The sequence below is a fragment of the Populus nigra genome, chromosome 16, assembly GCF_951802175.1.
Source record: "Populus nigra chromosome 16, ddPopNigr1.1, whole genome shotgun sequence".
NCBI classification, from domain to species: Eukaryota; Viridiplantae; Streptophyta; class Magnoliopsida; order Malpighiales; family Salicaceae; genus Populus; species Populus nigra.
The window spans coordinates 4,839,173-4,857,971 of record NC_084867.1 but is presented as its reverse complement, the minus strand read 5'-3'; the positions used below and the strand labels follow the sequence as shown (position 1 = coordinate 4,857,971).

The 18,799-nt window shown below is 34.1% G+C and overlaps 1 protein-coding gene across 2 annotated transcripts; it reads right to left on the bottom strand.

Annotated features, from left to right (window-relative positions):
- Positions 1 to 10,872: 10,872 nt before the first annotated feature.
- On the bottom strand, positions 10,873 to 18,082 carry LOC133676011 (transcription factor BIM1-like). Of its 2 annotated transcripts, XM_062097583.1 has the most exons (12): positions 17,787 to 18,082; positions 17,373 to 17,655; positions 17,157 to 17,237; positions 15,106 to 15,483; positions 13,786 to 13,885; positions 13,556 to 13,689; positions 13,313 to 13,421; positions 12,936 to 13,005; positions 12,760 to 12,855; positions 12,173 to 12,642; positions 11,321 to 11,450; positions 10,873 to 11,230 (listed from the first exon to the last, which is right to left on the bottom strand). In XM_062097583.1, exons 2-12 carry the CDS (start codon positions 17,407 to 17,409, stop codon positions 11,126 to 11,128), a joined length of 1,710 nt encoding a protein of 569 aa, XP_061953567.1. In that variant the 5' UTR covers positions 17,410 to 17,655; positions 17,787 to 18,082; the 3' UTR covers positions 10,873 to 11,125. The 2 variants fall into 2 exon arrangements, with proteins under 2 accessions (XP_061953567.1, XP_061953569.1); XM_062097585.1 differs by lacking the exon at positions 17,787 to 18,082 and having other exon boundaries at positions 17,157 to 17,251; positions 17,373 to 17,651.
- Between the last annotated feature and the right edge of the window lie 717 nt (positions 18,083 to 18,799).

Here is an 18,799-nt window from a genome sequence, read left to right as displayed (position 1 = left end):
CATGCAAGTTGGTTTGGTTAGGTTTCTTCTTAGGAAGTGGTGATTGCTACAACTAAGACTGCTGGCCGGTTTTGGGGGAAAGGAAAAGTCATCTCTTTTTTCTTTTTTTTTGTATTTACACCCCTCTTAAATGAGATAGGGGTGTTTGGGTGCTGGTCATGCTTGTTATTTTTCCTTCTTTGGGTTATCTTAGGGCTGGTTACCTCCCCCATAATTCCCACCTAGAGTAGGCCGGTTTCCCCCCATAATTTCCACCTAGGGTAGGCTGGTTTGTTTCCTTTAATTGTTTCCTAGCATAGGCCGTCTTAATACTATTTTTTTATTGGGTTTTACATTCTCCTCTCCTAATATAAATTTTATCCTCAAAATTAAGGAGGTTTCACATTCCATACTTGATTGTTCAAATAAGATCCTAACAATAGAAATCTTCTTATTCCGTAGTTATTTCACTCCCTAATCTAGAATTCTTGTGGATCTCACTTCGAGCATTAGGTCCTCTTTGACTTCTACCGTAACTTGGGGTAGAACTAGGTGAAATCCACGTTGGCCTTTCGTAACAAGAAGACATGGAATACATTGTAAACCTTGGCTAACTGCGGGGGCAAGTCTACTTTGTAGGCTACCAGTCCAATACGTTGCAAGATTTTAAAGGGCTAATGAAACGGGGAGCTAGCTTTCCTTTCAATCCAAACCTCAACATATTCTTTCACGAGGCTACCTTAAGGAATACCTGATCTCCCACATTAAACTTGAGGGGTCTCCTCCTCACATCCGCATACTTTTTTTGTTTATCCTGTGTGACTTTTATCCGGTCATTAATGGTTCTTACTTTTTCAGTGGTGACCTGAACCAATTATGTGTCATACAACTTCCTATCAGTGAAAATTTGAAGTCGGGACCCGTATAGGTGCCTCCAAAATTTAAGGGCAAATACCATAGCGACCAACTCTAGGTTGTGCACCAGATAATTCTCTTTGTGAGTTTTTAACTGTTTAGATGCATAGGCGATCACCTTCCCATATTGCATTAAGATACACCCAAGTCCTTTCCTCAAGGCATCACTATAGACCACAAAGCCTTCGGTGATGAGCATCTTTTTTAATTCTTGGAAGCTTTCCTCACATTCCTTCGACTATACCCACTTTTTATCCTTCCTAGTTAATTGCATCAAAGGAGTTGTGATCATAAAAAACCCTTTAATAAACCTTCTGTACTACCTTGCAAGCCCTAGGAAACTACGTATCTCGATCATCATAGTTGGTCTCTCCCACTTAAAGACTGCTTCAACCTTTTAGAGGTCTATAAAGACACCTTTTACCAAAATAACATGTCATAGAAATGTTACTTTTTCCAGCCAGAACTCACACTTGTTTAGCTTAGCATATAATTGATGGTTTCTTAGAACCAATTCAGAGTCACCAGTAGTCTGTCATAGTAAACAGGCCAATGAGGTCCACAACAATCGAGGGCTAACTCCATCCGAGGATAGTCAAGGGCACGTAATGACCGAACTTAAGGGAGGGTCTTTCTATAACACAGGAAGAACGTCAGAGCAACATCTGATGTAATGGCAGGTACGCTACGCATGAATAATTTAAAAATACATGCCTTGTTTGATCCTGGTGCCACTTATGCATTTATAACTAGTAGGATTGTAGCCAATTTAGGGAAAGAAACAAAAATGGTAAAAAAGGGTTTACAATAAGGACATCTTTGAGTGATGCAGTAAAAACCAATAACATGTATATGGATGTGAAAATTGGCCTAGATGAATATGAGTCGGTAGTAGATTTGATACCTTTAGAATTAAATGATTTTAATGTAATCCTAAGCATGGATTGACTGAGTAAACATAAAGCTCATATAGATTGTTACACCAAAATTATAACCTTTCAAGGATTAAGGGGTAGAAGAAGGATTTTTAAGGGAGAAAAGACTACTATCTTGACCAATCTGATTTCGACTGTGAGAGCTAGAAAGTTATTAAAAAAGGGATATGTGGGACGCCTTGCATATGTGTTGAATCTAACAATGACGAAACAAAGCTAAGTGATATCTGGTTGTAAAGGAATTCCCAGATGTATTTCCTAAAGAACTACTCGGGCTACCCCCGGACCGACAAGTCAAAGTTTCCATCAATACCTTCTCAAAAGTACCCCTGATAGCACAACCACCATATAAAATGGCTCTGATAGATCTGAATGAATTAAAAAATCTAGCTACAAGAGTTATTAGATAAGGGATTTGTAAGACTCAAAGGCTCACTTATGGGAGCACCAGTTTTGTTTGTGAAAAAAAGGTGTCCATAGGCTTTGTATAGACTATTGCCAGCTAAATAAGGTAACTGTAAAACCCTATTTAAGAGAGAGAGAGAGAGAGAGAGAGAGAGAGAGAGAGAGACCAGCTAATACTAAGTGGAAAACATGAAAGAACCGATCTAGGGATAACCAAAAAGGGGTGTTAGGATTAGAACATCCAGCATCCAAACATAACCCACCATATTTAAGGATTATAAATACATAGAGAGAAAAAAAGATGATTTTTCCTCTCCTCCAAAACTAACAACCCTAACTGTAATAGCCCCCCATAATGTAAAGAAACTCCTATATAAACCACTCTTGCATGTCACCCCCCTTGAATACTTGAGTGCGAAGAGAGTTGAAGAGTGGAAAGAGAACCAAAAACATGAAGAGAGGAATGGGATAGAGGTTTGGTTGGAATAGCAGAGGAAGGAGAGAAAAAACGAGAGAGAGAGGAGGAAAACCACAAAAACTATCCTCGAATCTTGTCTAAAAATCATGTGGTAAGAGTAACCTTACTCTCCTGCTTGTTATTTTGAGATGCTGAAGCAAGATAAGAAGGAAACCTCAATTGAATGATATAGGGTTCTTGCACTTTCAATTTTGAAAAGATTCAATGGAAAGATTGGAAAATTAAGGATAAAAAGGATGTAATTTCAGAATCTATAACAAAAAAAATTAATGCATGTTGAAGAACAAACCATAACTAAAGGCCAACCTGTTGAAAGAATGAAAGAAAGATGGAATACAATGATGAAATGTGTCAATTGTGATCTTGTTATGCTCTTAGGAAAATACTTGAGCTAAAACATAAATTTTACATATGCAAATACCTTCTTTTACATCATGAATTGAAGAACTTACTTGATTATGGACTTAGAAGATTGATGTGTGAATTGATGCATGATAACATAAACATGTTTATTGTGAAAATGATGATTTATATGAGTAAACTAGAAGGGGAGGGGATATCATGATCAACCAAGATGAAGAACAATGAGGGAAACATTTGTATGATGAACATCCTTAAATAAGAAAAATAAATGGTAGAAATTGAACTCATGTGTAATGTGAAATTAATTATTAGTTTGTGTTTTATGATTTGGAATGGTATAATTAGGAATGATGAAATGAACACTTGATGTCAATACCTCATGTTTCGGCCATGGAAGCTTAGATAGGAGAACCCTTGAAAATGTGCTTGTTTGAACTTAATTGTAGACTACTTGACAATATCAAGATGAACTTAATGAGATTATGGAAATGAATATGATTCTTGAACATGTTTGATAATACTTCGTAAGTTAGAATGCCTAGAACACCTTATGTCACACTGTAATGAATGGAAATTGATGATATCACATTAAGAACTTAAAGTATGCTTGTTAGGGAGGTGATATAGGCTTCGACATCTTAGAAGAAAATAACAAAGAAAGACCTTTATGAAGATAGTGGTGATTAATAGGTTCTCTTTAACAATGTTGATGAATGTGTGATATTGTCATGGAATTAAAACATTACGTGTTGCCCTTGCTTCATAAACTTTGAAAGTGAATTTGGTTGTGGTTTATGTCCAAAACTAGGTTAAAGTATGGTCATTAGAAGGAAAACTTGGTGTTGACCATATGTGTGAACTTATAGAGAAAAAAAAACATCAAAATGACTTAGTTTTCGTTGATGATTTTCAGTGTCAGAGTAACTTAGTTTTCGTTGACTATTTGTAATGTCATAATAACTTAGGTCTCGTTAATTATTTTTAGTATTAGAATGATTTAATTCTCGTTGATGATTTTTAGTGTCATAATGGCATAATTTTCGTAATTGATCTTCATTAAAATTAGAGACGAATGTCTTATTACAATATTATCACTATATAATTATATGAACATGAGAGATATTTGAATGAATGTATGTGTGTTCTGGTATATGTGTGGAAATGGTCTTTGTCATTGCTTAAATAAAAATATACTAGTAAAGGTCATTTGGTATATTAGGAGGCGCGACCAAGATCAGACCTTTGACCGGGCGAGGACACACAACGAGAGGGTTAGGTAAGTGGTTTCCACTTTAACTAATTATTATTACATCCTTGAAGTATTTATACATAATGTTGTTGTCCAATTTCAATCGGTTAAATTACTCATGAAACACAATGAATAATGAGATTAACTTCGGTTAATGGTATCCATATTAGATCATCAGGATTAAATGATGTGATTAGCTTCGGCTAATGGTATCCATATTAGATGACCGAGATTAATTGATGTGATTAGCTTCGGCTAATGGTACCCATATTGGGTAATCGGGATTAATTGATAAGATTAGCTTCGGCTAATGGTATCTATATTGGATAACAGAGAATGAATGATGTGAGTAGCTTTGACTAATAGTATCCTTATTTGATAACCGGAAAGAAATCGTGAAGTTAGTTTGGGCTATTGGTATTCGTGGTGGATGACCTAAATGATTGAATAAGACTAATGTTGATTTATAATGATAATGATTTTGCTTTTAAGAGTGATAATGGATACACTTGTGAATAATGTATTAGAACCATAGACTAATTGATCATAGTTAAGAGAGTATAATCATTCATGGAAGATGCCCAACGTACTAGGGTTTACAGATAGTAATGCACGTTATTGATTGATATTGATTATAGACCAAAGAAATAATACGATGTAAGGTCGCATGATGATGTGATGTGAAATGTTAAAGACAGAATTAGTAGGAGTATAATAATGAGAATCTACCTATTTAAATTGCTAATATGGTTACAAGTATTTATCCATTGTTGAATTATATTATACGAAATTGTTTATACACTAACATTGAATTTGATTTGTAACAAGGACATCTCATAGTCATAACGCTTAGGAACTCCATCCTAAGTATTTTGGAATAAATCATGTAATAGTATGATTAGATGACATGCATTTTATACAACTAGGTAATAGCTACGAAGTGTCGATCGACATTTTTGTAAGAACTTATGATGACGACTTTCAAAGTCATGAATGTGAATTATGTTGTGTATGAACACTTCATGCTATAGATGCAATGAATATGTACCTTCTTTTATGATGTTATCATATATTATATATATGTGTGACATATTACATCGTTTAATGATGTCTAATGATTGGAATTATAAATGGTATCACGTAATGCATTAATGGAACATGATAATACAAAAAAAGTCACCTTATTCTGACTCATCATGAATTGTTTATATTTTTATGGGTCATTATAATTGGTATTAGAACATTGGTTTTGGTCTTAGAAAATTGATGAGAATGTTTAATTATTTTCTATTTCAGGATCGTATGCATTTAACAAGGAACACAAATCAAACCACCCTCCACGGGGAGTAGGAGCAAAGGCAAGAATGTTAATAATTAGCAAGAAAAAGCCCCTTGGATGATACTGCTTCTCATGTACCAATAACATCATCTTAGTCTAGACAAGGAGAATCAGCGGGGATTGAGGAAGAACAGGTACTGAAACGGATAGAAACGGTACGTTCGATAAAGTTGGGACCGCAAGGAATAATAGAAATACCCCCTCTGACGACTCCAACAGGAATACCCACACCCTATGTAAACCCAAGACTTCTAGTATATATAGTCAAGGCAGTGATGAAAGGTATGGTCAACAACAAAAGTCATGCAGCCCTAACTGCACCGGCCCTACAAACAACCCTAGAGGTTTCTGTAACCACTGATAATATGGTACTCCTAGTACAACTAGTCAAGAGTATGAGAGAAATGGGTTACAAACCATATATAATGCTGAAATAGTGAATATGATGCTGAAATAGCTGAGAGATGGATCAAGAAAGTAGAGAAAACTATGGTTTAGATTAATATACCCGCAGACTTACAGGTAAATTGTGCTACGGATGACTAGGCCATGACATGGTGGGAAATCGTCTAGCTAAGACGTGCAATCAAAACATTGACCTAGAATGACTTCAAGTCTGAATTTGAGAACCAGTTCTACTCTAGGTATCATCGCAAGGTAAAAGAACATAAATTTCTAGCATTGAGACAGGGAGAAATGTTGGTGCTGGAGTATGAAAGATGATTTTATGATCTATCATTGTTTGCTCCACATTATGTCCTAACAGAAGAACACATGATAGAGAAGCTGAAGGATGGGTTCCGTCAAGAATTGTAGCAAGGATTAATTGCCTTGCAATTCAAAATAGTGTGGGAATTAATTGAGGCAGCATAAGCACTAGAAGCATGCATTAGCGAAGGCCATCAGGGGCTATACGGACTTGGTAAGAAGAGGGACATTAACTATTATGTTAATAGGCCACCACTTTCAAAAAAAGGGAAGAGTGGAATGTTTAATTAGTTTAAGAAGAAAGGAGCGACGACAGTGGGTTCTCACCTCACCAACAAACAGATGAAAGGGTAATAGGAGGACAGACCTACCCTAAGGACTAACCGATCGGGGGAATCTAACGACCAAAAGAATGTTACCTACCCTTCTTGTGTACAATGTGAACAAAGACACCATAGTGACTATTCCGTCCCCTTGGCATGATGTTTTGTATATTGAGGAGAGGGTCATCGATGGAGAACCTGTCAGTATCTAGAGAAAAGATGTCATTATTGTGGTGAAAAAGGACATTACAAAAAAGAGTGCCCTCACAAGAAGATCGAGCAAGCACAAAGAGTGAGACAACCAAGTCAGAGTCGCCAATAACCAGTCATAGTGAACAGGTGTAAACCTCCAGTCAAAAATAGATAAATCTAGATTAAATAGGGTAGTTATCAATTGAAAAATGATAAATTAAGGAGAAAATCTTATGAATTGGGATGAACATTTTTTGGAGATTAATTAAAAATTTAGAGAAGCTACAGTAATAAAATAGTATACGAAATATTAGTTAATGATAAATCGTGAAAACTCCCTGACCAGGTAAAAATAATAATTTGGAGTAAATTTTGTAAATTGGGTGATATTATGTGGAAAATAGAAGGAAATATCAAATAAATCAACGTATGACCTTTTGCACGAGAAATGTTGAATTTCAGTATAATTCCAGTGCATAATCGTGCTATTGGGCCTAAAAGTGGTAAGAAACTCAGAAACAAATTTATAATAATTATGAATAGGAATCTCTAAAGAATTAGTCTAAGATCTAAGATGATTTAAGTAAATTATATGGTATGCAAAAGTCGGATTTTAGCGTGAAATTTATAACTGTCCAAATTTATAATATTGAACGTATCAATGACCATTGGATCAAGTTGAAATTTCATGTGGGGTCTTAAGTTATAATGTTGTACCTTGGGTTAAAATTTGAGGTCGATCGGAGTTTGGAAAGGTCCTACAAATAAAGACACAATGTTGGGTCAGTGCAATAAACCGAAATTTAGGGGGGATAAGTTGGGGTATAATAATAATTGACCCATATAACCTAATGTCACTATTATTGTTGCTATTATTCATGTGAAACAACAGCTAAAAAGATAAAAAGAGGCTTCTTTCTTACCTTTCTTTAAAAAATCACTTGAGAAATCTTTTTAAATTGTGAGATTGAAGCTTGCAAATAGGTTATGAGAAGAGAAACACTTTTAGGCTGAAATTAAAAAGCTTGATTGAAGGAGAGGAACTTGAGGGATAAGTATGGGTGATGAAGAGAAAGAAAAATTGAAGAATAAATTGGTAACTTTTCAATTTAAACTTGAAATTATTGATAAAAGTGTTCTTCTTTAGTTTTCCTTATTGATTTCATAGTTAGTAAAGGATAATTAAAAAACCTCAAATGTTGTGATTCTAGGATTTTTGAAAATATACAGAAAATGAGAGTTTCTTTAAACATGGAGAAATGATAATGGATGTTGTGATGCATAAAAATACTTAGTGTGCTTGTCAAATTTATTTCTTATGTAATTAAAATTCTGACAGTTTTACTAGCCAATTTTTAGTCGAAATTACAACTTCAACAAAATATAATTTAGAGTTGGTGTCTTTATAAAAGTTGTAGGTATAGATGTTATCTTGTAAATGAAACTAGTCTCGACTTATATGGAGTTGTATAACTCTAGATATGAGAAAAAACACTAAGTATAGGTCCAAACCGATATAGTACTGGATATATTTTGGGTGCTACTGTAATTGTTAATTTTGAGTCTTAAAACAATGTCATTTAGAGCTAGTGTCTGTATAAACATTGTAGGTATCGATGTTATATTTCATATGGAACTAGTCTTCACTTATTTGGAATTGTATAACTCCAGATATGAGAAAAACACTGACTAAGGATCCAAATTAACATAGTACTTAACAGGTTTCTTATGTTGTAATGAGTGAGTTTAGACATGTAGTTGGAAAAATTGGGTGTTATGTCCTTCATAAAAGTTTTAGCCCTGTATATTAGCTTTCTATAGAGACAAACTATGCTCGAAAAAGAGTTGTGAAACTTTAGTTACGATTAAAACACCAAACAGTATTTGGGGTTGGGTGGACTAAACCAACTAGGACTAATCAAGCTCTAATATTTACTTGGAATTTATTGTTGATTAAAGGTTCTAACACTTGGAATAATATAGTACAAAATTGATGAAATGAACACTTAATGTTAATACCAATGTTTCATCCTATAGAAATTTAGATGGGAGAATCCTTGAGAATGTATATGTTGAACTTGATTGTGTACTACTTGACAACATTGTGATGAGCTTGGTGAGGTTATGGAAAAGAATATGATCCTTTAACATCGTTAGTGGTACTTCATAATTGGAAAGCGTAGAACACCTTGTCACGTGATAATGAATAAGAATTTGATGTTGCCACATGAAGAACACAAAAATATATTTGTTAGGGGAATGACATTGGCTTTGGCCACCTTAAGAGAGGATAGCAAAGAAAGACCCTCGTGATGATAATGCTTAGTTAGAATTCAAGGATTAAATATTGATTTTTCATTGTAAAGCCTATGATTCTATAAATTTATTTCTTTTTATATATAAATAAAAATAAATTCAAAATATATAAAATAGAGAGTTTGAAAATAAACTAGCACAAAATTAAAAGTAAAAATGCGGTAAAAATCATATAAATATCAAGCATGTCAACATTCACAAATCGTTGTATAACTATAATTTTTAGGCATGACAAAGAAGGAAGCGTGGTAGAGGCCATTACTGATTGAATCAAAAGAGATTTTGAAATTTAAAAAAAATGGTTTTGTTCGGTGAGAGAATGATGAAAATTGATATGATTCGGGTTGTTTTAAAGGGAGGTATAAGGTGGGTGAGTGGGGATTTGAGATTTTTGTGGTTTGTTAAAGGTATAGATTGTTGTTTGATAGTAGTGAAAAAAAATGAGGATGGCCGGTTGTTATCGAGTAATGTGGTGGTGTTAGCGTAGATGGTGGTGAAGGTTTGGTGAATGGAATTGAAGACTATTGTGTTAGTGTTGTTGGTTTAATTAGTGATGAAATGGTGTGCGCTATGAGTGATTTTGTAATGTTTTAGATGTGTTTTTGCTAACTAAGTAAATAGATTAATGATTCAATATGTAATGTATGATTAATTATTTTAAATTGATTAGAAAGTGTAATTATGAAAAATTATTATATGTAGTGTTCCAATACTTAAAATAAGAGGTTTTTAGTAATTTTCTCTAAGTTGATGTATTGAGTTTTTCGTTAGTATTTTTTTCTATTTATATTATCTCACAATCAAATTTTTAGAATTTAACAAGTGTATTTTTATGATTTTTTTTCAAATCATTTTATTTATGGTTTAATACATGGTTAAATTATAGACCTTAAATGTAGTTAGTATAACTTTTTTTTATCATCAAGTTGTTGGGTAAGTATCCATTTTTTTAGAAAAAAAAAACCATTAAATAAAGGTATAATTAGAAGATGGGTAAAAAACAGGAGGACCCTGGATATAAAAAATAAAGGGTAAGTAATGAAAGCACACATGCACACATCATTAGACACGTTGCCTTAGAATTGCTTTTATAGAGGGACCGGTCGAAATCTCAATCAGCCTTTGTGCTTTGGTTTTGTTTTTTTAAATTGCTCCGACAAAAATTTTAATTTTTTTTTATAAATATTTTTTAATATTTTTAGATTATTTTGATATATTGGTATTAAAAATAATTTTTAAAAAATAAAAAATATTATTTTAATATATTTTTTAATAAAAAATACTTTTTAAAAAAACTATGTAGGTTACAAAATACACATCACGAAGCAGTCAGGAGGCAACGCAATAACAAATATTATTGGACTCTTCATTTACCGATATCGAACGCCATTCACATTAAGCTTCAGATCAACAGACCAGAACTCAACAAAACCATAACTTTCAAGCGAAAGTAAGTCCAATCGATTCAGGGAGTGATCTTAATGCAAAAAAGACTACCCATACGATGGACATCACCCCGAGTCATGAGCCCATTTTTAGATTTCAGCATCTCTCTTCCCCTATTCCTAGTTTGTGGAATACACCATATACCTGTCTGTAATCACAAACTCTGACAGTTATTTATAAACTTCATATGAGTAGAAAGGTTTAGATGAAAAGGCAGCTTCTAATTAAACACCACAATGGACACCTCTATGAATATAACGATGCACAAAAGGAGGGAAAAATTACATATATGTGTGCTAGGATTTCTGTGCATTCCATCAAATGAAAGCAACTACATGTACAGTCATCTCAGTCTCAACTGGGCAGTTTTTATAAGCCAGGAGAAGACATGAATTAACCCCATGATAGGACAGGGTAACAAAAAATGAAAAAATCAAGTGAAAAAAAAATAAAGACAAAAATTATGCAACTGTTGCTCTATCCTTTACTTGTCTTGAGCTTCTTCAGGGCTTGATCAGATTCTTCACCGGTTGAAACTCTTGAACGTATTGTGCCTTGATTGCTAGGGGGGACGTTATTATCCTGCGTTAGTGAAAAAGACAAGAAAAAAGGTTAGGAGTGATTTGATGGAAACGGTAACTGAAATTACTCCAAAGCTTAATGCCAATAAACCTTAACAATGGATGTTGGCGCAGTTTGTCTGCTATTCCCTTTTTTCCCGAGCTCTATCTGCACTGAGATGCTGGCCTGAGACAAGTCTACTCCAGAACTCTGTAAAGCTTGCGTCAAAGTATTTAGCAACCTGTTTAATGCCAATACAGGGTACGTTATTTGACTCATAATAATTCAACAAATTCTCTTCTTATAGGGCCGGCCACAGAGAAGGCTACGTACTTCCCATAATAAGTGAGCAACAAAAAATGCTACGCTTTATCTTTTTTACAAATTTACGTTGTATGAAGCTATAAGCAACACCGCAAAACAATGTTATTTCTAGTCACTGGAAAGAATCTAAAGAAACCAATTTGCAAACACCTGAAAAAAGGATTTTCATGGAATTGAAAAGATTCATATATAGTTCAGCATATTGTAGAAACAAAACCTGTATTGTTAGAAGTAACCTTCAAGTTACGCTTCTAATATTTAGCAACTAATTGTGCAAGAAGGTCAGAAGAGGATATCTTCAAGAGTAACGCTGCTGAACATAAGATATCAAGGTGCAAGTTCAATATCTCCGAACAAGTATGCATGTACCTTTTCTCCCCTTGCATGAATTTCAAGACTGCTAGAAACAGTCAAGCAGCAGCAAGCTATGTATAACATGAATAGGGAATGTATTGTCCAATGCTACAGAGACAGGTAATTTATAATTCCTAAAGCAGCTAGTAGACGTGTGCTAGAAGAAATTGGCGGTTCAAAGATCACCATAGAAGTGATTGAATTTTGTGTTAGTTATGATCTCCTTGAAAGATTTTGACCTATCATCAGGCTATCGGAAAAATAAATTGTAATATGCAAACTCACCCTTGAGAGTACGCGCTAGAGATGCTGATTGTACCACCTTCAACAGTCAGATTCTGTTGTTTCAGCTTATCACTAGCAACAGCCCCGTCAGAGGTACATGATATTGCATGGCATGGTTGAGGTTGAGGTTGAGTTGCCGTGTTCTCCGCATCAAATGCCAGTCTGGGTGGAAACCGTGCTGCTGCACCTGCGATCCCGCCAGGATGGAAGAGGTTCGGCTGCAGCGAGATAGGAAATGGCATTGCTTTACTTGTTAGTCCGAGGTTCGGATGGTGATCCATTGCATTGAAGGTACTAACAGAGCTCATATTAGATTCGACTGCATTCCGTGCTCCTCCAGGATTAACGGAAGGAGAAATGGTTTTGTTTTTCTCATCTAAATTTGCAGCGAACAATAATGCAGGACCAACACCACTATTCACGCCTCGAGACTGGTCAACAGAACTTTCCACGGGCCTAGTATTGTTTCTCTGTTTTAAATAAAGGAGAGCCAACTATTAGACTGTAACAATAATGATTATCACATTCAATAAACGATATAGTGGCCACGAAAACATTGGAAAATATGGAGGTCATGTAGAATGTACCCATGGCCCCAGTTTTGCATGTTCGTGGTTCCATCCTTGGTATGATCCTTCATATTTTTGTACTTTCTCCTGTAGAAACCGAACGTGCTCGATGACCTGTAAAATGATTCACGGACTCCATCATTTACACCGTACACTGAAAGAAAGAATGATAATTTTATACGAAGAGTATGTACCTCTAAAAGAAAAGATGCCTTGTCTCTCTTTTGATCGCCATGAGGAATGAGCGCTCTCAACATCTGAAATCTGCATGAAAATTAACTTTGAAATTTTAGTACAGCATAAAGTTGACAGAAGCAGTCGTAATTATTCAACAAGAAAAGTTGAACTAATTAGCTTTATTTAGGGCCTTTTCTAGTTTATATCCATCAGCCTTCATAATTTTACCAGTAGAAACAAAAGGAAGAGATTGAATGGAATTGTATTACTTTACCAAATTAACATTCTTAGATTACTGAAACTTCACTTGTAACAAGACGTCAACAACATTATAAAGTAGCTGATTAAAGGAAAAGATCCTCAGGTTTTCTCAATGTAAGAAATTAATGCATGCCTGTCATTTATCTTGCTCCTCCTACGTTGTTCTGTTGCAGAATGCTTTGACCGAGGCGTGTTAGGCTTTTGGTCATTGCTCTTTCCGTCCACCTTTACCCTCAATTCCCCTGAAAAAAGAAAAAACAAAGTCCTCAATTCCACAAACATGTAACTCAAACAGAGCACACATAATACTACTTTTTTTTTTTTTTTTCAAATAAGAGAATTTTTATACATTTATTTTCTACACACACACACACACCTTTATGGATAGGAGAAGGGGTTTCTTTCTTAAGGAGGAACGTTTCTTCATCGTCTAAATCATCGTCCAAGTTACTACCTTTGGCTGACTTTATCATTTCTATGAAGCTCTGGGTACATTTCAGCCCTGGTGGCCTGCTCGATTACCAACAAAACAAAATCTCATCATTATATTTTAACAGTAAGAAAAGAAAACCCAAGAACATGCAGAAGAAGGAGAAGGAAACAGACTGTGAGGAAGAAAGAGAGCTGAAACTATTGCGATGGTTGTTCGATGAAGACTGTGACGGCCTCTCTGACGTCGTCCACTGACCCGTCTTCGCTGCCGCTTCTGTTACGCGCCAAACATACTTCCAATTATCACTAAAATATTGTACGAAATATCATTTAAAACAATACTGTCATTGGATATTTTGTTTGGGCCATACGAGTGGACTTAAAGCTTATTAAAAGTTCGGCCCAGAACTCTAGCCCCGCTATTTTTATACTAAATAATTTATTCTATTATTGCTAAAAAGACATTTTATTTGAAAAATAGTTACGTATAATAAATGGGAAATCTATATATATTGTAAAACAATATTGATATTATTATTATGGTCCATAATAATAATATCAATATGAGAGGAGAAAAAAAAAAGAGCACAGAACTTTTATGATGCCGTGGTCTACCTATTCGAATTTCAAATAAAATATTATGAAGTCCTGGACCGATTTACCATGCAATGTCATATTATTAGTCTCATTTAAATCTCACTCGTCATATTGAAAACTACATCTTGTTTTATTTAAAATAATAATAATAATAACCTCATAGTTATTTGGTTGCCTATTTTAGACCCTAGAGTACCATTCGTGAGAGAAGCCATGTAATGAGACTACCTTGGGCTGATTTCGCAGTTTGGACCTGGTCTATGTCTTTGGTCTTCAAAACTGAACTTGTAGTAATATAACATGAGCATGAGATGATCCGAACCAACTTGAACCATGGACATAACCAAATAGTGAAGTCCTAACATGACTATGTTTCTAACATGATTACTACAGTTTGTTGTTGCTCATCGATCAAGCTAAAATCAACCAAAACTATTTGGGGCAAAGATTTTGAGGTTGGGTTAGGTTGCAGTGGTGGCGGTAATGATGATAATTATAAATAAATAAATAAAAAGAGTTTTGTGAGATAGAAAATAATATAGCCAAAAAAAAAGATAGAAAAGCTTTAAAAGTTTATGAGATTTTAGACATGGAACTTCTATGGACAACGCGACTAGCTTTTGATTATCGAGCAAGTTTGAATCTCATCCTCAATATTAAACGAGTATAGTAACTAAATGCTCATTCTAGCTAGATTGACATGTAGTATTATTGTATTCCACTTACGTCTCTTGGATTGCAATTACATTAACACCTCATCGATATATTTAACACCACATCTCTTGGCTGTATGTTGCTAGAGGGAGATGGACTTGCACATATGCACATGCACATGCAAAGCACAACAATGGAAAGTAAACAGACAGAACATGGAAAGTACAGATAATTATTAAGTACCTCTGATAATATTGGATCTTTCTCCCACATTCTCCTTCCCTGTCTTTCCCTTTTTCAATGTGGATTCTTCCCAAAGTGCGAATCCACTAGCTGAATAAGAACTGCAGTTGGAATTCTCATCATTTTTATCGGTACTGCTAGCTTGAGCTACGGAGAATATTGTGTTTTCTGGCTTTGGAACTCGTTGGTTGAAATACGATACGTGGCTTATACTGTACGTCCCAATGCCTCCAGGGAGGATGTGCTCCACCGAGGGTGGTGGTGCCGGAGGCGGTGGCTTCTCAATTGTCAAGATCTCAACGTTGGTTTCTTCTCTGGCGGTGGCTTTGCTTACTTGTTCTAGTGGTTGTAGAAAATCATGTGTCTGGAGGAAGCCACCTGTTCAAGCATGGAAAGATGGAAGATTTCCAGTTCAGATCTGACCCTGATTAATGGATTCATTCTGACTAAGATTTGCCAAAGTCTGTAATACTTTGAAATTTAGAATTGAACTAGTTTTGGCAAGTGGAGTGATGATTTATAATTAATAATTTAGAAATTAAGCAAATGGACAATCAAAACAGATCCAAAAACATGGTGTCTTCCTTTTCAACCAAGAGGGAAACAAAAACATGTGGAATTATGTCCAAAACTATGGCAGAGTAATTAACATGAGAAGATTCATAAAGATTACCCTACTCGTTTATGAAAAGATATTAAATCAAAATTTGCAATTTTTTATTTAGATTAACAATCCGTATATTCAACACGTCAAAAAAAGTAATTCTCAAATATATTTTTTTTTCTTTTTTTTAAACCTTATATCAAGATGCGATCTCTTGGATGTTGATTTTCTCAATAATTTAAAATAACTTATCTCTATTTTTTAAAAAAAAAATTACCGGCCACCATCCCCTCACTGACCCAACACCTAATATTTCAATTAAGAAACTATAAATATTAATAAAGTAATTAAGGAGCATTTTTACAGTGTGGAGGAATTTTAATCAAGTAATCCTAGTTACTTTTCTTAATTGCTTAATCATTAACTACTTAATTAATTAAACTGTTATATCAAAAAAAAACCTAGTTAAATTAATTGGAGTAAATTTCCTGGAAAAAAAATTAGCAAAACACTGTTAAAAATATATATCTTCAAAACAATTCGGTAAATGTCAAGCTAGGAATAGAGACATTTAAAGAAATGGTTAAAAGAAACCAGCACAAATTCTAAGAAGAAAGAGAAGAAAAAAAAAGATTTCCAAGACACAACAAAATTAAAAAAAAAAAAATTGATGAGCTAAATACAACACCACCAAAGTAATGTCACCATTAATAACTTTAGTGGATAATACACGTGGTTAAAAACGACAAATAATTCACTGCTTTAATGTTATTGAATTCATTTCATCATGATATTTTTAATTATACTAGGGTGCTATCATTGTAGCTTCATGGGCCTCCCAGAGCTCATTTTACTTTCTTTCTTTTTATTTTCTCTCCTCTTTTCTTATTGAAATTTGTGCAATTCATTTTATCCATTTCGTTGTTATTCCCAACACCAACATTTTTACATTTTGCCAAGACTTTCTTACTCCGTGTTATTTTGTTTGTTTTTTAATATAGTTAATTATAAAAAATTAAATTTGATGACCGGAAAACAAGGGGCACCTCTCTTTACACAAGGAAAATAGTTTGTGATCGTGATCGTGATTTGTGAATAGAATTACAACTACAACCTGCATAGCAGAGGGAGTGGATGTGAATCATGTGACATGTCACATCGTGTCTAACTCCTAGAAGATGGGTCCCACAAAAAACAAAACAACATATGGCCAATCTGATGGTGCTAATTGCTAACTGCTAACTCTTTCCTTTTCGGATTTGGCAAACCCCTGTTTACCCTACCCCACCCTACTTCCCTGGCCCATATCCCATCATTCAATTCGTGTCACGTGCATCCACGAACCCACATCCATAAACCAGAAAAAAAAATCTTTTTCCATTTTGAAAAACCAGAAACAATTTTTTCTTCTTTTTTTACCAGATCTATAAACGAAAAATGATAATACCTTGAGGAGGTGGTCTTGGATCTTGTGGCACAGTTGGAGAATGACTGTACAGTGAAAGAAAGTCGTGTGTTGGTTTCCTTCCTGTTAAGAACATGCTTCATAACCACAGTTAATAACACCACTACACTGCGATTTGTTTTAATCATTTCATAATCCATATGCTAAGCTAAATCGAAACTAAAAATTAAAAGGAACATGTATGAGTAATTAAAATACCTTCAGTTCCGAAAGGACGTTGTTGAGGAAGCTCCATCCAAAGCGGAGATAGATATTTTGTAATGAAATAAATATCTAGTTAATTGCTTCTTATCAGATCCGTAGAAATTGAGATTCTTTAAAAAGGTATGGCACCTCCGCCTTAGATCGGAGAGGACATTCACTTTTTTCTAATAAAACTGACTCTTTTTATGCTTTGAAAACAGGGATCAAAATCCTCTCTCACAACTTCAGAAAAAGAAGAACGAACTTCGGGCCACCAAATCACAGATATGAATGAAATCTGCAATAGAATTACAGTTAAAATAATTCATGTTAAATCAGAATTCAATGTTTAGAGAACTTCTAAGATTAAACTATCCATAATTCAAGCCAAAACAAATAATCTCAGAGTTAATTGAAGCTAAAAGGTACCTTTGATCTGAATTGAGTGAGATTCCGTCCCTGTTTCAGCTCCAAAAACCGAGCTATCCAGTTTCAGAAAACAAGAAATTCGAACACGAAATTCTACGCCGGAAATGATCGAAACCGAAGCAAGCTTCAACGAAAATGCACAAAGAATCTCCTTTGAGTTTCGATATAAATAAATAGGTTTCTGCTGCAAAAACAGAAAGAGAAAAAGCTGTGCAGCAGAGGAAGCTAGAAAGGATTGCAAGTCGGAGAAACCTCTCTTATTTCTCTTATTCCTCTGTCTCTCTCTGGTGTTCGTTTGCTTCGGGTTCTTTTATACAATTTATTCTCTAGCATGCTTCATTGTTTTTCCGTTATTTCAAGAAAACGGCGTTTTATTAACGTCGTTGCGGCGGAGTTGACGGTGTTAAGTGTCACGGAGAACCTTTTTGTTTTGTTACTTAAGAGGATGCAGTATTTTATTTTATTTTTCTGTTTACCTAATCGTGCTGCCTGTTGGGGACATCGAGATTAAGAATACGTTTGATAACGTGGTTTATATCGTGTTATTAAAAAATTTAAATTTTTTTATTAAAATTTAATATATTTTAGATTATTTTAATTTATTAATATCAAAAATAATTTTTAAAAAATAAAAAAATATTATTTAGTTATTTGAAAAGCAATTACAACTATATTGTCAAGTACTCTCTAAATCTGTTTTACTTTTCTTGTTAAAATTTTTTATCTAAAATTATTTTTTATATATTTTTAAATTATTTTAATATATAAATATGTAAAATAAATTTTAAAATATTAAAATAAATATTATTTTAATATATTTCTAAATAACGGATAATATTTACCTACTCGCACTCCTCATCCATCCTCCAAGGCAGAATGGGTTCACATAGCTCAATAATTTACTTTGTTTTTTTATATTATTATGTTCTTGGCAATCCCGATAAAATGTTTAAAAAACTATATATTGTTTTCTTTTGTGACAACCAAGATTTATTAATTTTCTTTTAATAATT